This window comes from Trichechus manatus, unplaced genomic scaffold, assembly GCF_000243295.1.
Source record: "Trichechus manatus latirostris isolate Lorelei unplaced genomic scaffold, TriManLat1.0 scaffold00016, whole genome shotgun sequence".
Lineage (NCBI taxonomy): Eukaryota > Metazoa > Chordata > Mammalia > Sirenia > Trichechidae > Trichechus > Trichechus manatus.
In genome coordinates, this window is record NW_004443952.1 from 7,425,431 (window position 1) to 7,446,830 (window position 21,400).

The 21,400-nt window shown below is 51.8% G+C and overlaps 1 protein-coding gene across 1 annotated transcript in view; it reads right to left on the reverse strand.

Moving 5' to 3' along the window:
- The window catches only part of COL27A1 (collagen type XXVII alpha 1 chain), a 153,447-nt gene that overhangs the window by 77,113 nt on the left and 54,934 nt on the right, over positions 1-21,400 (reverse strand). Inside the window, exons 13-16 of the mRNA XM_004372133.1 lie at positions 14,328-14,381; positions 11,619-11,663; positions 2,359-2,412; positions 1,650-1,694 (exon numbers count right to left, since the gene is read on the reverse strand). Coding sequence (XP_004372190.1) covers positions 1,650-1,694; positions 2,359-2,412; positions 11,619-11,663; positions 14,328-14,381 — 198 coding nt within the window. The remainder of the gene's footprint in view (positions 1-1,649; positions 1,695-2,358; positions 2,413-11,618; positions 11,664-14,327; positions 14,382-21,400) is intronic.

The following is a 21,400-nucleotide window of genomic DNA, read 5'->3' on the forward strand; positions in this document are numbered from 1 at the left end:
TATAAAAGCTCCCTGCCTATACTCCCATTCTCCCCAATTTCCTTTCTTTCTCCCTTGTCCATGACTACAACCTTTCCAGAGCGCTGAAGTCTCAGGCCTCCAGACAAACACGGAGCTGTGGGGAAACCCCTGTCTCCAACAGAAAGCCTCTTAATCTAGAGCGGGGAGGGCCATGGAAGGGGGAACAGCCAGCAGGGCAGAGCCAGAGGGCCCAAGCTTGAGTGGGGAAGGCGGAGGTGGCTTCCGTAGGCGGGCTTCCAGCTGGAAAATCGGAGACAGAAGAATTGGAAATAGATGGAGAAAGGGCTGGGATTAGCATTGCGCCCTCTGGCTACCTGGGGGTGGGAGAATGGATAAAACAATCCAGATGTGTCAATTAGAGCCCAACAATTCTAATTTTCTAATAGTCTAGGGGCCTGGGTTGGCTCCCCCAATAAATCATCCAGTTTCTTTTGGCATATCTCTTCTCCTCCTTGGGTCTCAGTTTCCCCATCTCTAAGACAAAGGTACTGGAGGAGGTGACCTCTGAGGGCCTCATCAGTTCTGGCCTTGTGACCTCAGTTCTGCTTCGAAGTTGAGGTCTCCGGAGCCAGATGGCTGGGTTTGAATCCTGACACTTGACTTACCAGCTGCATGGTCTGGGGCAAGTGTCCTATCTCATGGGGGCAGGGTGCGGGGGGCTGGAGGATTACGGTTCATCCATGTAGAGCACTCAGAATGTGGCCCGGAGCTGATGCCTGGTACCATTACTCAGGCTTGAGGAGGGGGCGGAGCCACCTGAAGACAGGTGCAGGAGAAGCTCCCATGCCCTTGGACCTCTTGTGGATACTAGGACCGCTGCCCCAGAGCCCTCCCAAGAGTTCCTGGGGCTTAAAAGCCCGTTTGGGGTTCCCAGTTTGTCAGGAGACTGAGGAGGAAGGGGGGAAGACGACTCATAGGCCAGAGCACAAGGGGCCATGCTGGGCCCTCCATGTCTTTGTCCCTCAGACCCAGCACGACCCAGGCCAGATGCTATACCACCCAGGCTCCTGGGTCCCATCTACCCACCTCTGACTGTTGGTTTGGCGCTGGGTGAGAAAGGCAGCGAGATTTCAGCAGCAGGGCTGTGCAGGGGACATGTGGCAAGTGTGCCCACCCCCTAATGGCAGCTAGGAGGCCCAGACCAGGGGCTCAGGGGCCTGTGCTGGGTTTCCTACTGCATTTTCAGACCACGCACTCGTTGGAGTTGGTTCCAAACTCCAAAGCAGGACCGTTTATGTGGATTTTCATACCTGCCCTGGGGCTCATCATCTCAGTGCCCCCAAATTCTGTGGTCCATGGCTTTTTCCTCAAGATCCTGGTGCTGGCCAGGACCAGATTCAGAAATGTGCCTTGCCTTACCCTCCACCCTTGCCCCAAATGCCCCACCACCACCACGTTCTATGTGCTGGGGTCTGCATGCCCCCAGAGCCCTCTGCTGAGTCTCCACCTGGAGTGACAAGGAAGAGGCCAGGGAGTGCAGGTTTAAGGATAACGCAGACCAGGGCGGGAGGCAGGAGTGCAGGAGAGTGGATCCCCTGGCGAGAATCCAGCAGCAGCAGCAGCGTTGAGGCAGAGAGGGGGCTCACATGCAGATAAAACACAGTGCAATAAGGGAGTATTCAGATCACCTTATCACCTTTCAGTCCAGGTTCCCCTATGTTTCCCATCAGTCCCTGCAAGACAAAGGCCGGAGTCCAGCTGTGAGGGAGGCTGTAAGCCACAGAGGCCAGGGACCTGGGTAAACCCACTGATCTCTCAATCCCAAGGCTCAGTTTTCTTGTCTGTATCTCATAGGCCAGTGGAGTGGATGGATGGGGCTATGAGAGGGGGCAGTTGACTAGCGAACCACAACACTCTGGAAAAATCCAGGAGAGGAGAGTACTGATAGGGAGAGATGGGCTTGCTGAGCCACATCACATGCGTATTGGCTAAATCGTGCTGTCACTGGAACACGGCCCTAGCTGTTTTAGCCTCTTCTCCTCCTGCATGCTGGTTGAACTCAGGGATGTTCTGACCTCACCGGTTCTCCGTTATAGCTGTCTATGTCCCTGGTCATCTCCTGGACTTTCGATTCCCTGAGGCCCAGAACCACATCGGACTCATGCTCAGCCTGAAGACTGGTGTTCTGTAAAGGTGTCTGGCATGGATAACAGACAGATGGTGACTGGCTGTCAGCGCCAGAGAAGAAATGAGCTCCTGACGTGCCCAGCTCCCACCCCTCCACCCCTCTGGGCAACCTCTTCCCACCACCCACATTGTCTAAGGTACCATAGTCTTCCTGCTGGATTCAAATGGGTCAATGGGTGCTTGCCCGAATTGGGGATGGCCTTCATTTACCTTCATGCCTTTGGGTCCTGGGTAACCAAGCAGACCCAATGATCCCATGTCACCCTGGGAAGAGAAAGAAAAGTGGATGCTGTGAGAGGTGGCCCACCGGAGACTCACTTGAGAGGAATGATACCTAAGGACCCTGGGGCTGGGCTTTCAAGGCTGCAACTCCACTGGATTTACAGTGGAATTCGGAATGTTCCTCATTCTGTTTACCTCCACTGAAGTGCTGGAATAAATTTCACATGAATCCTCCCCCAAGTTCATTTCCTGATTGCTGCCTCCACGCCTTCACCACCACATACATAGCACTTCTTTCTACCTTATATTAGATTGGAGTTCCTTGCTGGCTCAGCGACTCTGAGCATTTCAGTTGACTTCTTTGGACCTTGGTGTCTCCATCTATGAGGACAACAATCCCTCTACTCTAGAGGTGCTGCAAAGGCTAAATAAGACATAAATAGTGCTTTGATTCCTCTAGCTAAGTGAAGGGAAGGTACTTTCTGCTTCCTGGGAACTCAGTCATCTTTTTGGGGGACAATGAGGAGGTGGGCTGCCAATCCCAGAACCCCTGAGTTGGAGATGGACCATTAGGACGCTGAGATCAGCTGGTAGACCTAGACCACAGGTGGGAGACCCAACTTCTTCAACGGCAACTGTCAAAAGCAGGAACAGCGGAGTTCTAGGCCTTGGGCAGCCAAGTCCCTTCCCAGGGAACTCCTCAACGACGGCTGCTGAAAGGCTGGGAGTCAGTGCACCGGAGTACGGCAGAGTCAGGGCCCTGGTCTCATTCTCTCCTCTGCTGCTCACCGAGTCATTTGGGAGAGCTTAATCTCTCTGTGCCTCGGTTTCTTCATCTAACAAGTGGGGATTAATGCTACCATGTACCTCCTAGCATTGTTTTGAGGTATAACGAGATTTAACATGTATAATCCATTGTCGTCGAGTCAATTCCAACTCATAGCAACCCACAGGACCGTGTAGAACTGCCCCATAGGGTTTCCAAGGCTGTAATCTTTATGGGACAGACTGCCGCGTCTTTCTCCCTAGGAGCAGCTGGTGGGTGGCAGGTGAGCACTTAACCATTGTGCCACCAGGGCTCCTTTAACTAACATGTATAAAGCACTTGGCAATGTCTGGAGCCATTCTGGGTTGTCACAACTTGGGCAGGGGGTGTGCTACTAGTAGCTAGTGGGTAGAGGCCAGGGATGTTGCAAAATATCCTACAATGCACAGGCCATCCCCCTACAACAAAGAATTATCCAGCCCAAAAGGTCAATAGGGCCAAGGTTGAGAAACTCTGGTTGAGAGTGAAGTGACTGAATCTTCTCCAAACATGCCTGCCATCTTTCCCTCAAATCTCCTCACTTCCTGCCCACCCCATTACTAGTGCCCTTGGGCAAAGCCCTAACGTGGAGCCCACGCCCAGAGAAAGGGAGACCCTGAAGATATTCTCTTTTCTCCTTTTTCCATCCTCTGGGGTTGATCCCAGTGTCTGACTGCTGTGTGACCTCAAACAATGTACTTGACCTCTCTGGGCCTCAGTTTCCCACTTCTCCAAGTGAGGCTACTTGGAGGCCCTGGCAAAGGCTCGGAGGTCAGAGCACAGCCCCCAGAGAGAAGCATGTGAGCAACAAAGGCTGCCCCAGGTAGCCAGGCTGCAGAAAGGAGACTCGAGTTCTTGTCCGAGCTGCCTGGAGACGTAGCAGAGGGAGGCCGGGCTGAGAATGAAAACCCACATTCCTGCCTGGCTCCTGCAGAAAGGGCAGTATAGTGGAATGCCCCTGGGGAGTCAGGGAAGACGTGGAGCTCACAACTATCTGCTCACAGACGAGAGCTTGGCCTGGCAGAGGCACTGCTGATTCTCAACCCCCACCCCCACCCTACCCTCAAGGAGCCCTCGAGGCACAAATTGTTAAGCACTCGGCTGCTAACTGAAAGGTTGGCAGTCTGAACCCACCTAGCGGCTCCACTGGAGAAAGACCTGGCTATCTGCTCCTGTAAAGATTATAGCCAAGAAAACCCTATGGGGCAGTTCTGCTCTGTCAAAATCGACTCGACACCACCTAAAAGCAAGACTCCTACTCTTACTCCCATCTCTCACTTCCTGTCCCTCACCACCTGCTACCCTGGCCTCGTCCCTGCCATAGCCTGGCTATGTGACCTTGGGCAAAATACTTCCCCTCTCTGGGCCTCAGGATCCTCGTCTGATTGGGTTCAACAAAACCTTCTATTTGGGCCTCTGCTAAGAAATCCTGCTTTCAGTTTCCATCGACTGATTTTCTCATTGAGAAAGTGAGCTGTCAGTTTAACAGGTAATAATAATAATACAGGCACCACTAGTTGCTGGGCACTGTGCTAAGCCCTTCACTTGCCTCCACTCAGTTACTCCTACACAGCCCTTAAAGATCAGTTCTATTACTACCCCGGTTGTATAGATGAGGAAACTGAGGCTCCAAGAAGTTAGGGCTTGAGCAAAGTCACATAGACAGGGGCAGAGCTGGGATTCAAACCAGGCAGGCTTGTCTCCAGAGCTTCTGGCAATACTGAAGTCATGTTTGGAGAGAATGGGGGAAAAGGGGCGAGGAAGCCAGGATTCCTGGCCTGGAAGGGCTGGAGTCCAAAGGAGAAGACAGCCCTTCAGAGAGCTGCATTTAAACAGGCCGTTTGCTTGTTGCTTCTCTCCCAGTCTCTTTTCCTGCATGCAGGGAGTGAGGGGTGGCCCACCCAGACTTCCCCATGGTGTGCAAATAAACAGTGTAGGCTCTTCTGGAACGGTCTGCTCCAATGGGGCCCTGGGCCACAGAGACGAAGGGCCAGCTGGCAGCCCCAGGAACACAGGCTCCTTCTTCCCCACTCCAGGCCTGAAGGAGGCTTGTTGTATAGGGACAGAATACAGTACAAGCTTGACTAACTCCTGTGGGGGGCCATGGGGGGCTGTGGGGAGCCACAGAAAAGCCTCGCACCTCCCTGCCACCCCCATGCCTACTCAGCTGACTCTGCAGGCCTCTCAGACAGGTCTGTGTATGGTGAGGGGCAGATCTGTGAAAAAGGGCCCCTGACTGCAGGGGACATGCTCAGGGAAGGTCTTTCCCATGCTGGTCCCCCCCCCCACCTGCCACCCCGCCACCATCAAACTACAAAAGCATTTGGGGAGGAGCGGAGAAAACTCCAAGCTACCTCCCACCAGCTCAGCTCACAGAGGACCTGTCCGCTCCATGCTGGACAGCTCTCATGGGCCGCATGGCCAAGCAACACACAGAATGTCATGTCTCCACAAGAAAGAACAACGAGTAATGCCTGAATTTGGACCCTGTGTCCACGTTTCCCTACAGTCCCGGACACCGTTCACCACACTTTGCCCTTCATCTTGCTGACTCTCACCAAGAACAAAGTCAATCACAGCTGTGGCCATTTAAAGAGCCCCTAGGGTGTGCTAGACACCACACTAAACACTTGGAGGTATTATTCCGTCCAGTCCTCATTAAAAAGAGCCAACCTTTGAGAGATTACACTGTGCCAGGGGTGGTGCTAGCTGCTGGGACACTCACCAACTCCTCACAGCAACTTTGTGAGGTCAACGCTATTAGCCCCATTCCATTTTACAGACAAGGAAACTGAGGCTTAGAGAGATTTTAAGCAATGAGTATGAGGCAGAAGAAGGAACAAGTCTGTCTTGGAAGAAGTACAGCCAGTGTTCCTTGGAAGCGAGGACAGCAAGACTTTGTCTCACGTACTTTCGACATGTTTTCAAGAGGAACCGGTCCCTGGAGAAGGACATCATGCTCGGTAAAGTAGAGGGTCAGTGAACAAGAGAAGACCCACAATGAGATGGATTGACACAGTGGCTGCAACAATGGGCTCAAACATAGCAACCATGGTGAGGACGGCGCAGGTCTGGGCAGTGTTTCATTCGTTGCACATAGGTTCGCTATGAGTCAGAAGTGACTCGATGGCACCTAACAACAACAGGGGCAGAGGGAGGACTCAAATCCAAGTCTGTCTGTTTGTCTGTCTGGTCTACAGTCCATGCTTGCAAGCTCTGGATTGACTGTTTACTCCAATCAAAGGAGCCAAGGTTGCCTTTCCCTGTCACTATCACTCATGAGTGGTGGGCATGAGGACAGACTTGAAATTCAGAAATAGGAGTGAGTTCCACTCCTCTGGCATATGCCAGGAGGTGCCCAGGCCAGGGTCTTCCAGGCACCCCTGAAAGAAGATGTAAGGTACCCATCCTTCCCAGTGGACATGCTCACAGGGTCCTTCTTGCTCACATGCGTCTTACCTTCCTGCCTGCTGTTCCTCGTTAGCTGTGACATACTCAGCCACCGATGCACTCCTGGACCCTTCTCAAGCTGTTTTCTACACCTGGCATGCTCTGCCCTTCACTCGTATTGTTCACGTTCATTTGTCCTTCTGCCAGCAACTCCAGCATGACTTCCCTGACCCCACAGACCCATGCCCCTGCTGTCAGATCTCAGAACTCCCTGTGTGTCCACACTGCTGATCATTTATGTGTGTGCCTAGGTGGTCATGGCCTGTCCTGCCACCAGGCTGAGGGCAGGTGCCAGGTTTGCTGTGCCCTCCTCTGTGACCCCAGCACCTAGCACAGGGCCTGGCCCGGAGGAGGTGCCTAATAAAAGTGGCTTCATTAATGAGTGGAAAAGAAACCTGCACATTCGCACTGACAAACCCTCTAGGGAAAAGTCTTGCTGCAATGTTTCCTGGACTCAGCTTTGGAAACAACAAAGCCGCTTTCCAGAAATTCCCATAGGGGGTCGACAACTCAGGAATGGGGACCTGGGGTGTGCGGCCAGTCCTGGGTCCTGAGTGGATAAGCACCCTCTCTCACCCCTGAACAGCCCCTGGCACTGCTGTTCCACGCTCTCATGCACCACTGTCATTGCTGAGCACAGAAGTCTTGCAGAGCAGGAAATGTGGTGCAGTGGTGAAGAATGTGAGCTGTGGAGACAGGCCTGAGTCCAGCTTATCGCTGTGTGATCTTCAGCAGGTGCTTTAACTTCTCTGAGCCTCAGCTTCCTTAACTGTAGGGTGGTGACATCACTCTCTACCCTCAGAGGGTTGTTGGGGCAACTAAATACTTAGCACAGGGACTGACACACAAGGGTTTGGTAAAAGTCAGCTACGGGGGTTATTGACCTGCTTTATAGACCAGGAAACAAAAGTCAAACAATCATTTAGTGGCATAATAAGGTTGACTAATCCACTATACCCCACATGCTGGGTTTTGGCCAGATCATGTGCTCCTGGGTCTCATTAAATGGAGGAGCCAAAATTCCCTGTGTCACTCAGCATAAAAAAGACAGAAATCTTCTTTGTTGAGCAGATTCTGGAATCAGGCAGTTTTCTTGAGGATCAGCCAAAGAAAGGGTTTCAGTTACTCAAAGGGGGCTGTTTTGAGGCAGTCTCACCTCAAAGGCTGCAGGGGGGGCCACTGGCAGCTTACTGGGATTGGGGGGCTCACAGATCTGGGCCCCAAATCCAATGCTTCCACAGCCCAGCTGGTGACCTCAGGCCACGGCTTCCCCTCCCTGGGGCACTGCCACCCACCTTGAGTATTATGGGGTTTCTGCAGCCTAATGCATGTGAAGCACACACAGAGTAGACAGATACTCCATAAATCTTAGTCTGTCCTCTCTAGCCTTTCCTCCTGGCTGTAAGGACCACAGGGACCAGGGACTGTCCAGCTTCAGTCTGCATGCAAATTGTTTCAGCTGACTAGACAGAAGGCCCAGGATAAGTGTGAATTTCTATTATAATGATTATCAATATACGGAATTCCCATTTACTCAGCTAAAAACCCACATCCTCTGGAAAACCATAGGTGACTCATGGTCCCTCCTCCCCTTTAGCTCCTGGTTAGAAAATTCCTTTCTTCTGCAACTCATCAGGGAGGTCAGTTTTTCCCCAGGCACTGAAGCTGCCGTTCCCAGGAATCCAGAGTGGGAGTAAGTGGCTTGGGTGGGAGGGGGCTCTCACTTGGGAAGCTGTGATGACTTGGCAGGCTCAGGCCCAGCCCTGTGACTCCTTGGGGTGAGGAAAAGGGTACTTCATCTTAGCAGCACAGGGAATTTAAAACCATGGAGAAAGACAGGCAGAAAAGTGCCAGAGAAAGAAACGGGGCACGATGGAGCCACAAGGCTAGGTAGGGAAGCTCTTTGGAAAGGGGTTTCACACACAGGCTCGGGGTCTGAGAAACGCAGGAAGGACCAGAGCTCTGTCCCAAGCTCAGGCCCCTCATACTTGGGGCATGGAGAGGAGTGCCCTGGATTAGGAGTTGGGAGACACAGCCTCCGATTATGCCACCATTCTTTTCTGCCTTGTGTGTGACCTTGATCAAGGACCTCAGTTTTCTTGTCTGCTATATGGGATTCTCTTAAGAGACACTGTGAATAGATTTAGCAAATAAAAATATACGATGCCTGGTTCAGTTTGAATTTTAAATAAACAATGAATGCTATTTTAGTATAAATAGGTTCTAAATGTTGCATCTGAAATTCAAGCTTGACTGATCATCTTGTATTTTAGATGGCAGCCCTAACTATGGAGAGCAAAGGAGAACACAGGTGGGAAAAAGCTTTGTAAAGAATCAGGAGGACCAAGGGCTGGGATGGCATAGTATGAGTCTCTGGAACCTGGTTTATTCAGCCAACCCATATTCTTGTCCCTTCGAACACCCAACCCAGTGGACACAAGGACAGTGATAAACAGGAGCATATGCCAAGGATGATAGCCAGAATATGTAAACATCCCTGCAGGAAAGCTTTGGGGACTGGGGTTGTTTAGCCTGAAAAGGGGAGCCTTGGGAAGAACAGGCAATGACTATCTTCACACCTCGGACAGATTCTCCCGGGGCAGCGAGGCTGACTTGGGCTGAGTATACAGACAAACACTGAACAATGAGAGCTCTGTTAAAACTACTGGGCTGCCACAAGGGGAGGGAGTTTCTAAACCCCAGAGGTGTTCAAAGAGGCATTTAATGACAACCTGACCACGATGGTCCAGAAGGGGTTCCTGCTGGGCTTAGAGAGGGTTGAACTAAAAGACTTCTGATGTCCCTATAAATTCAGATTCCCTAACTCTCACTTCAGATACTGGTAGTCCCCAACTTACAACGGCGTTCCATTCTGACGACTCCGTCATAAGTAGGTTCTGACGTAAGTCAAATTACCTCATTAAAAAAAAAGTTTTTCATTATTATGGCCTTTTATTATCAGTATCTTTATTAAATCTGGTCTGTATTTGTCTTTGGGGGTTGGCATGAGAATGATAACATCAGCAAATTATGTGCTGCAACATGGTATGTAGTACATATTACTAACCATAAGATGTACCAAAAACAAAAAAACAAACAAACAAAAAAAACAAACGGACACTCATAAGAGTGGTTTGTCATAACTGGAATATGTCATAAGTCAGGGACTACCTGTATTTCTTTTTCCAAAGCATCTAGGTCAGTGCCTTTTGCCAAAGAAGATGCTCAGCAAAGACCTGTTGAATAGACATTAGGGATGTCAAATGTTTGACTCATGTGTTGGCACTTCTCCATCCCAAGCCAAGGCAGACATCAGTAATCAACTGCAGCACACTTTCCCACTAAGTTCCAAAGTAACTTTGAAATCTTTCTCAACTCAGCAATCCAGACAGCTACTACCAGGCATAAAGTATCCCATGAGTATTTGTGTGTGTAGATAATAATAATAACAATATTATTATTATAACTAATACTTCTTGAGTGCTTACTATGTACTAGATACTTTACATGTATTAATTCATCTAAATCCTCACAACAACCCTCCAAGTTTGGTAATAATATTATTCCCGTTTTACAGATGAAGAAGCTGAGGCATAGGGAGGTTAATAAATTTGCTCTGGATTGCAATTAAATGAGTGGTAGAGCTAGGATTTGAACCCAGGAAGTTTGATTCTGGGGGCTGTCCTCTTAACCACTGGCCTAGACTGAACTGTGTGTGTCCGTGGTCCTAACAAGAGTGGATACAATGATTCCACATTACAAAATGTGTCCCCAAGGCTCAGGGAAGTGAGGCCGCTAACTGAAGATCACAGAGCCAGAAGGGGGCAAGACCAGGATTCGGACACGAGTTGATCTGCCCCTCCTTCACTGGCCAGGCCCCGCCCCCAATGCACCTAAGCAGGAGCAGTTTGCCACTAGGGGCCTCTGGGTCTTCTTCCAGGCTGGCATGCCCTGAGCAATGGGGCCCCACAACTCCTCGGGGCCTTCTGCAGCCTCCCTCTGAGCTATATTTCTCAGCAAAGTTGCTGGCGTGGCCAAAGCTGGCAGCCCGTTTGTCAATAAGGGATGACTACTTGTGTCCCTCCATGGTTCCCGACTCAAACCCCATTAGAAATGCGCTAGAGGCCAGAGCAGAGGAGGCATCAGATTTGAGGGGAAGTTCCCAGAGTTGTTTCCCAGCCACTGGCCTCTCACTGGCACCTAGGCTTCAGCCCTGAGGTTCAGCCCTGGTTTTAGCTAAAAGAACCGCATCATAAGGCCTGACCCCAGCCTAGGTAAAGTCAGCCATCAGATCACCTCCCGCCTCCTCCTGCACAGGTTTTGCTGAGTCCTAGGCACTTCAGGAAGTAATAATGGTAATTAATATAACACTATTTCCCATTAATTGAGCACTTACTAAGTGCTAGACTTTGTGCCAAGGTCTGTACAAGCGATGCCTCATTGAATCTTCTATTATTATCCCCATTTTACAGCTAAGAAAACTGAGACTCAGAAAGGGGAAGGGACTTGTCCCACGTCACACAGCAGAGCTGTGACTGAAACCCAGGAGGTCTTAGCTCCAAAGTCAGTGCTCTGAGGAAAGGGGTGGAGAAGGTTGCCCAATGTGACCCAGAGCCTCAGCATCTCTGCCAGCCACTACCTCCCTCTGGACCTCACCTGTGGAATGGGCATGCCATCACCCACACAGCTGTCCTTGCAGAGCAATGGACTGGCAGTAGGTATGAAAGTACATTTGCAGCCTCATGCTCCATGCTCCCATTCCCTATTTTAACTAAAGAGGAAACAGACTCAGAGAAGGCAAGCAGCCCGACTGAGGCCACACAGCAGGCTTTCCTCCCTCAGCCCCCTGCCCAGGCCAGTCTGTCTTGCTCCCCAAGCATCTGCTGGGGTTTGAGGCAAGACGGGCCTTTTCAGCCTCCCCTGCAGGACCACTTGCTTCCTCCCCATGCCCAGGCTCCACCCCAGTCCCCGGTCCACATGTCTGTGTACTTACAAGGAGGCCGGGGACTCCTGGGGGCCCCGGCAGGCCCAGTTCTCCCTGCAAACAGAAAGAAATCAAGGTGGTTACTGCCTCAACTGAGGCCCAGCCTTACCCTGTCTCCCTCCGGGGCCCTTCCCTTTACACCATCCTCCATGCAGGCAGTCAGCACCATCGTTGGGAGCTGACTGGACCTCGTTCCTGACCACAGGCTCCAGGTGACCCTCCTGAGCCTGGTTTTCCAGCTTTGAGGGTCTGCTCGGACCTCATCACCTGCAGCTCACCACCCCGGGCCTCTCTGGCAGCCACCTCCCCCGAGTAGACCTGGAATCCCACATCTCCTGGAGGGCAGGGAGCAGCTACTGACAGTGGTTAGCTCCATGTAGGGCATGCCATAGCTGCACCAGAGGTATGGACAAGACCCTTCCTACTTTGCCATCAGCTTTACGCATCTACAAAACGTGGTGGTTGGACGTCCACATCTAATACCTTCCGACTGCAGATCTGAAAGAATGGGCAGAATCCCAATCCTGACAATAACGGTGTCGATGCCAGGCACTGAGAGGGCGCTTGACCTGGACAATCTTATTTCACCCTCTCTTTGGAGATGGGAAAACGGAAAGGTTAGTCATTTGCTCAAGGTCACATGCAAGCAAATAGCATAAGGGTGAGGGGGAGAGAGAGCCACTAGGCCAGCCTCCCTCCCTCCTCAGCCAGTGGAGGGGTGGGCCTTGGGGAATTTGTACTACCATCACCTGCCCACCCCAGGTCCTCAGGTTTCTCCTTCAGGGCCCCTAAGATGCTAAGAAGAGTTTTTGGCTAGAGTCAGGAGATGTGGTTCTAGGTCAGCTCTGCCTCCATGACACTGTGTGGCAGTGGGCAAGTTGATTTACCCCTCCGAGCCTCAGTTTCCTCGTCTATAAATGGGCCCTCCATTCCTCATATTGATGAGGAAAAAGAAAGGTGGAGGAGTTTGGGTCAAGTTCAAAACACAACAATGTGAATAAAAATAGGGGCTCTAGAAATCGCGATTATCAGTGAGAGTTGCCAACATCCTCCCAGGGGATTTATCTTCTTCCAGCTGGTCCATCAGCCCCCAAGAGGGAGACAGGGAGGTAAGAAAGAGCCTCAGCTTTAAAACAAGGAAGTCCTGGTGGCACAATAGTGAAGCACCCAGCTGCTAACCACAAGTTGGCAGTTCGAACCCACCAGCCACTCCACAGGAAAAAAGGCCTGGCATTCAGCCCCTGTAAAGATCACAGCCTAGGAAGCCCTATGCGGAAGTTCTATTCATACGGTCGCTATGAGTCGGGATCAGCTGGATGGCACACAACAACAAGGTTCAGAGAAAGGAGCAACTTACACAAGGTCACTCAGAAGCTTTGTGGCAGAGCTGGGACCAGATGTCAGTTCTCCAGTCCTTTTTCTGTTTTTCTAGGTTATAAGTATAAAGATATGCCTGCTCTTCCCCCAAAGAAACTTCCAGAATGATATCAGATATTGTAATGGTTAGTCCAGTAAATGATACTGGACAGGATCTGATTTCCCACCTTTCCATACTTGTGCCGCTGCTCTTCTCTCTACCTGGAATGTCCCCTCACCTCTTACTCATCCCAGTTCCAGTGCTGCCTTCCCTGCTCACTCCTCCTACAGCACCCAAGACCTCTTTGCTCCAGCCCATCTCACTGTACTTTGTGCGATGGACTAGGGAGACAGTCTGTGAACTCCTGAGGGCAGGGACTGTGTCCCCTTATCACCTACTATTTACAGCGGCTCCACACTGAACAGTTAGTGTGGGCCAAGCCCCTGCCCTGCCTTCTCTCATTTCATTCTCATGGCAGCCTGAGGCTGGCATTCGGAGAGGTGAACTGACTCACCCAAGCTCACAGGCCTGGTGGACATGTGGTGCAGCAGGACTCAACCCCAGGCCCATCTGACTCTGAGGCCACGGCTCTAGCCCAAGTGAGCCTGGTTGTCAGCACCGGCCAGGTCAGGCTCCAGGAAGAGAATCAAGAGCACTTGTGGAATTGAACTAGCCCATGATTGGGGGTTGATTATGGACTTCGACGGATCTGGCACCCAGCCGTCACCTTGCAGGGGGCATAATTAGGCACAGCTACTCAGACAGGAAGCCCAAGGAGCCTGGTCTCCTTTGGTCTGGGGGAGATGGGAAACATGGCAGGTGGCCCAAGGGGCTCTGGGCATGGTTTGCATCCCCCGAGCCTGGAGCCTGGAACGGAAGGGAAAGGTGCGCTTGGCTCCCTAGGGCAGGCTGACCTGGCTCCTCTATGGAACAGAGCCTGGGCCTCCCATTATTTACAAACTCTATAAACATGGCTGTGGTGGAGATTCCTTTAGAACTCGACTCTTCTCTCCAAAACGGGGCCTGCGAATCATCTGCTTCCCCAGACCTCTGCCGGCCCATAAACATTTCTGAAGCTTTCTAAGATGGCGGCAGCACCAGACTCGCCAGTGGATAGTGACACATGAACCTTCCAAAGTCCTTCGGGATGGAGCACAGCCTGGGGCTTGGTGGGCCTGGGGGCTCCCTAGGGGTCTTCGGGGCATCCATAGTAGATAGGGGCCAGGGGTTCAGAGATCTCCTGTGACTTGCCCAGGGGTACCCAGCTGGGATTTGTCTGACCCCAAAGCTTGGACTCCTAAAACCTACTGTGTGTTTACTGTGAAATCTCTTTCCTGTTCCCAAAGACTTGAAATACTTACAGGGTTTCCATCCAATCCAGGAGAGCCTCTTTCCCCAAAGTCTCCAGGAAACCCCTAAGGTCGTGAGAGAGAACAAATATCTGCAGGTGAGTGTTCGTACCTGTAGGGCAGCTCTGATCCAGACCCCCCAGTGGAGACACAGGACGATGTCCAAGCAATCTCACTTCCTTGGTTCTGGAATCCAGGCAGCCAGTGGGGTCCTGAAGTTAACATGTGTGGCCTCCAAGTAAGGTCACCAACTCCTCACCCCACCACCACCACCAACAAACACCCCCCCACAAATTGTTGCCCAGAGTTTTCGAAAAGAAAATGGTACCAGGTCCCCCAGCATGGAGACAAATGCCAGTCCACCCATCTGGGACCTGGTCAGTATGATGGAGTGGGAAGGACATGAACTGAGCGTCAGGAAGCCGGGTTAGGTCCAGACCAGCTACCAACTTTCGGAGATCCTTTAAGAGACCTCGTGGGCCTCAGTTTCCCCACTGGTCACGTGTGGAAGGCCTCCGTGGCATTTTCCAGCTCAGACCTTCTGTGAAGCTCTGCCACTTGTGAGTGCTCTTTAGAAGCCGCCCTGTTGACTCATGACCCCCATTTTACAGATAAAGAAAGAGGCTCAGAAAAGGTAAAGTCACACAAGGTCACACCACTAGTGAACATCACCGCCAACCCGACAGCTGCATTTCAGTAGCTCAGAGGAGGCTGAGCCACCCACCGGCTGAGGCAGGACTGGCCCTCTCAGCCCCGCCCTGACCCCACTCTGGAGGCTGCTCTCTGGGGAGACAGGCAGCTGGAAAAACATCAGCTGTGGGGTGCCTTGGGGCATGTGGGGGGAGGTGGAAACAACTCCATTCCTACTTCAAAAAGAAAAGAAAGTCCTCAAGCTTGGAGTTGGGGGAAACCCATTCCTCCCTTCGCCCTCCTTGAATTCATATTATTGCTTTTCCAGGGACATTTAATAAAAAACAAAGCACATGTTTTCCAGACCAAGGGAAGGCCTGTGCTGTTCAAATAGTAAAGATTCTTCACGGAGGATAATTGTGTTTCTGGTTCCTAACGCTACCAGGGGGAATCCACTGAGTGAAGTAAACCTGAAAACAAAACCCAACCCAATTACGAAGTCTATACCGGCTGAGCAAAGAGCCTTAACTGTGTGTGTGCCCAGACTACTGGTCTTTTCCTCTGCCCCCTGCCCAGCAATCCTACTCCCTTCAAAGCCCTCCTCTGTCAGAAAGTCCTCTTGGATCAGAAGGGCAGGGGATTGACATTCACCCCACAGAAGGATGTGACTTCATTCAGACACCAAAAGGAGGAAATGAGGACATAATAATGACATTGGGACCAAGCTGGTCACTTTACTTGCAAAACCTCCCTTGATCCTGACAACCTCTTTTGAGGGGAAGGTTATGGGTCTAATTTAACAGATGGGGAAATTGAGTCTCAGAGAGAAAAAGTCATGTAGCCAAGGCCATAAAACAAGTGTGTGGCAGAACTGGGCCCAGGTCCCACCTCTCTGAACTCTGTCCTATTTGTATGAGCTGCACATGGGCAAAGCCTGGCAGAGAGAGAAGCTGCTCGAATGTGTACCCAATTGATCTGAGAGGGGGGGCAGAAAGTCCTGGTGTGTGTGTCCACACTGCATGTAGAAACACACAAGCCTGTCTTCAGGTCATGTCTTGGAGGGGGGCACATCTGACCCTACCCAAGCTTTCTCTCCCCCCATCTTTGGAGTCTCCAGCCTTACCTAAATCCCTCTCACCTTCTGGGATAGGAGACATCAGCCAGGTAGACTGTGGTCAAGGGAACCTTTCAAAGGCATGAAGTTCCCGCCTCTGGCCTTTGGAGACTGGGGGAGCCCTGGCAGGAGAGGAGGGCAAATATCTCAGGGGACAGGAGGTTGCTGTCCAGTAGGGTACCTGGCCAACTCCACGTGGCCCACAAGGGGCAGGACCTGTACAGCCTGAGCTCTGTTCTCCAGGCCCAGCGTCTGGAGACAGCCTGGAGCTCTAGCCCACTCACCTCCAGCTGCTGTGTGACTCTGAGCTGGCCCCTGCCCCTCTCCAGGCCTCACTTGACCCTCTGTCCTGTTCAGATAGGGATTGCGTGACCTCCAAGGACCCTTTCAGCTCAGCCCAACCCCTAGACAAGGCCTGGGAAGAGGGACTCTCCCCCTACACACAGGAGCACCATTCAGCCTGGACCTCCCAGGTACCCATGCTAGCTATAAAGCCCAATATATTCAGACCCAGCAGCCACCAGGCAGGTCTTGAACCTGTGGGTCCTCGTCCAGAGGCCACTCCATGCTGGTTCATGGACTCGTCTCAGAACCAGCTGTAAGCCAGCCTCCCCTGGAAGGTTCTGGAATTAGAGCAACCTGATGCAAGTCCTGGCTCTGCCACTCACAGACTTCTCTGAGCCTCAGTTTTCCCTGCTGTACAATGGGGAGGGTGCAAGGAAGAGATGACACATGGACAGGAAGCCCTTGCTGGCACACAGTTGGCAGTAGCAACGTGAGGGCATGTCTCTAAGGTAGAAGCAAGGGAGAGCCCATCATAACACTCAGAATCCCAAAGTGATTCCCTTCTGCAGAGCAAAGTGCAGCCTGAGTATAGAACAGTGGGCAATGAGGGTGGATCGTAACAATGACAGTGACAGTAAACTCCAACAGCCCAATATGAGATGGGATCCATTATTCGTCCCATTTTAGAGATGAAGAAAGGGTCCAGAGAGGTTAGGGAACTTGTCCAAAGTCACACAGTTATTAAAGAGCAGAGCTGGGATTTGAACCCAAGCAGTCTGACTCCACAGTCTGTTCTCTTAGCTGTCACTGGGCACCAAGTAAACAGAATGGACTCAAGCAGCCCTGTGGTCCCTCAGAGGGCTCATCAGAACTCTGGGCTAAGGCACAGAAGGGAATGGCATTGCTGATGCTGAAGGCTGGTCCCGCCTTGGACATGATGAGGGACCCTGTCTCATGCACTCACCTCCCATCTCTGGCTTCAGTCTCCCTTCCTATGGAAGGGTGAAGCAAATGACTTCTAGGAATCCAGGGTTTTAATTAAGGGCACAATGGCTGGGGAAAGATAGGAGCTTTAAGAGTGCCGGAACAAGTTTTGAAAGGAACAATCATAGATGGGCTAAGATGAAGGATCCTAGGAGCTCTTGACATTCAACACCTCATTGCACACAGAAGGCCCCAACACCTCATGAGCTTGCCTCACCCCCCTACTACCTAGCACAGTATCCCATTTCCAGTGCTCGCCCAAGGCCCTCGATGCTCGGCCCCTCTGGGTCTCAGGGAGGTGGCTGCCAAGCTGAACGTGGCCCCCACTCCTGCCCCATCTGCTTCCCCGTCTGGCTGTGCCTGCTTGTGCAAGACGACCACATAGCGTGTGCACACAGCCTGGCCTGGAGAGAGGATCTTCCTCTGCAGGCCCAGCTCCCGGCTGCAGCAGGCTGGCCCAAGGCCCACGGCCCAAGGAATGAGCTTGGCTCCCTGCCGGGGCCCCAGCCACGTGGTTTCTCCACTTCCCCAGGTCGGGCCCCTCTGGGGAACTGAACGCCTTGTGCTTGGAGCAGAACAAGGTTCAGGAGGAGACTGAAAAGGGGAAGAAACTCCACATTCTCTCCTGGTCACTGCAACTCAGAGGAATAGAGCCAAGGACAAGGACAGTCCTCGTCACCACATGTCGGCAGGACCCCAGGGGCTGGAGGAGGCCTCTGAAACCCATCTCATCCACTCCCCTGCTTCCAGAAGGTGCCTGCCCCAACTCTCTGCCCCAAAAGGTGGGATATAGGGTAAGGGGAAGCACAGAAAATCTGGAATCAGAAGTCTTGCTAAGGACTCTTAGGCTCAGCTCCCCAGCCTGCAAAGTAGTCATTCTTGCCCAACTCACCTCTTAGGGTTGGGCTAGAGAAATGAGCTGTTGACATTCCAGCTCCCAGTAAATGCTAACATGCCACCAGTCTGCTAGTTGAGGTTTATACCAGCAGTGGGAATATTTAATAACCTCTGGGAAAGGCCCACAGAAGGACCTCAGAGACCTCCCTAGGATGTTTAAATTTTCCAAAGACAGGAAGTTCCTGCACAAGTCTAACCTGCATTCTGTCTACTGTACTGCACGTGAAACAGCCCATATTCTTTTCTAGAGCGTATGTGCCCCTCAAATGTGCTGACATGGAAAGACCCCTCAACGGTCCCCAGCATCCTTTTCTCACAATGCTGAGCATATTTTACCCAGCCTTGTTGAAACTCACTCGGAAATCCACCCAAGAAAAATCACTTCAGGGAACAAGGAGAAGCTGGGCAGGCAGAGTCCCCACCAGGACCCCAGGGTCACCAACAGCCCTGGGACAGCTCTGGCTCAGGTTTAGGACTCTGAGAACCACACCCCCAGGTCAGAGCATCACCAGGGCTAAGACCTTAATCTGCTTTGGCCTCAGTTTCCCCACTTGGAAACATGGGATCTCTGTCACTTTGCTCCCTGTTGCCTGCAGTCTGAGAACTGGAAAGAGCCCTGAGCTTGAAGCCAAAATGCTCCATGTTAAAAGCCTGTCCCCCCATAGGTGAGCTGTGTGGCCTTGGGCAAGTCCCAGTCCACCCTGAGCCAGACACTGAGCGAGTTGGAACCAGAGCTGTTCCCTTCCAGCTCTGAACTTTAGGGTCTGCCCACCTGACTCACTACACAGGACCAGCCGCCTGGCCGGCGGGCACAAGAGAAGCTGTGAGTGGTGGCTGGCATTGCCAGGGATTCCAGAGAGCTCACCAGGAATTCACTGGGTATGAGACAGGAGGAGTCATGGCAGCATCTTCCCAGCATCTCCTGGGGAGAGCCCCTTGGCTGGGACGCATGACTTGGCCTTCGGCTATTAGTGACACTGAGCTGTGCCCCAAGCAAGTCAAGATGGCCCAGGAGAAACCCCTCCAGGAATTTGCAACATTTTCTTCCTGTACTCCTCATCAGAAAACCACAACTAGTAAGTACGTTTCTCTTTCTCGCAGGAGATATGAGGAGGAGATGAGACCTATAGACTGATCTTCCCTTTGGAGGCTGAAGACAAGAGCACAGAGAAAGGGAAGAGAGGTAGTGTGGAGAACACCCTGTACTAGCAAGCAAGTGTCCTGGGTTAAAGTCCTGACTCTGGCCCCAACTTGCTGTGTGATCTTGGGCAAGTTACTTACCCTCTCTGGGCACTGTCTGCTTATCTGTCTGACACAGGGATTAGGGTAGGTCATCACTAAGGTTCCTGCAGCAATGGTGTGCCCTGACTTTTGACTTCTTTCTTGGCTCTTATCAGCCAAAGTTTCACACACTCCCCTTCCAAACTGGATACTGAAGAGGCCAAGCGCAAGGGCCTAAGGTTTTGCCCGCTGTGGGAGAGATTGACTACAATGAAATCATCACCAGCCCTGCCAGAAATGAGGCCAGCTGCGATCTGGCATGAGGGAATTCAGCTCATTCTCCTGACATTTCCTCTTGTTAATAAGTGCCTAGAAATCTCCTGGCCCAAAGCTTTGACGTGGAGAACAATCCACTCATGGAAGAACCCCAAACCCCACCAGCTGGCTCAAGGGGGCGGAAGCACTGGCAACAGGGGGATGGCCCTAAAGACCTCTGGAGGAGTGTGTGGGCAGAGGTGCACAGTCATCTCAGAGGGCCCGGCAGAAGCAGAGACAAAGCCATAGGGACTCAGACGATACAAAGTCCTAATAAACATATTAAATTATATCCTATACAGACCTTGCCGATTAGCTGGCCGTGGCAGCTGGACCAGAATCAAGCGTATTTTCACGGCCCTCAGGAGTATTGCGTGGCCATGGGACTGTTTGGCTGAAGGGGGTTTCCTCCCACCCACGCCTGACACCCCGGTGCCAGGGAACACCCTGTCACGGAGGACAGGGCTGAATCTTAGGAAGTCAAAGACATGAAGCAAAGAAGCAGAGAGGAGTCGTCAGTGATGGGGTTCAAGTCCTGGAGAGGCCTCAGAGGGTCGCTGGACAAGTGGCTTTGACAGTCCTCATCTGGAAATGGGGATAATCAATCTCTTCCCCGGGGATTACCAGGAAGGTCACATGTGGTTCAATGCATGTAAGACGGCCTCAGCCAATGTTGCTTCCTTTCACTTAACAGGGCCTTAGAGGGAGTCATGACCATACTCATTTTATCTCTTTATCTTGTTTATTGACTGTCTCTATCTCTAAAATTTAAGCTCCACAACAGAGACTTGTGTCTATAGTTATCCCCAGCACCTGGCATACAGTAGGTGCTCAATAAATTTTTCTCACATGAAACGAATGAATGGCCCCAGTGGGAAAATTGTGCCGAGTACCCAGACTGGATGCTGCCTTCTCAGCCACGAGCAGCCATTGCTTTTAGCTCCAAGGAGAAAACAATACATGGCCGAGAGAAGGTGGATGAAGGGGAGACACGAAGGACATGGAAGACAACTGAGTCATGAGCCCTGTTGAGGAGACATTACTTCCTTCGTCAGGCTGGAGAAGAAGCCATGACATGCCTAGGATTGTGCGGGTCTTGCCACATGGCCAGGGAGGAAAAGCACTGTGTGGTTTGAACAGAGTGAAGCCCCAGGCAGCAGAGCTGTGGCCCAAGACTAGCAGGGGCTACTGCTTTCCGGAGTCTTCCATGAGCCAACTCTCAGCCAGGGAAGCAGCAGGGCTGGGGAGACAGGGTGGGAAGGGGAGGCCCTTCAGAAAACAGCCGACTGCCATCATGTCTCAGAGAAGGGAAGACCCACCCTCCCTTGCAGGGATTGGGAAACTGAGGTCCAGAAAGGGACTATGCTTCCTTGAGATCGCCTAGTGAATTAGCAACACAAGTAGTGCTAGAGTTCAGGCCCCCTGACACGAAGTTAAGGCTCTTCTAGAACCATATGTTTTGGTCTGGAGGCTCCCCAAAATAAGAGTCACAACATCCAACAAAACACTCTCGCCTCTTGTGTCCTAAAGCAGTCACAGAGAGGAACAGGTTTGTTCTAACAGCTCCCATTTACTGAGCATTTACAACACTCCAGGCTCTCCACATATTATCCATGGAATCCTTACAGCAGTCTATGAG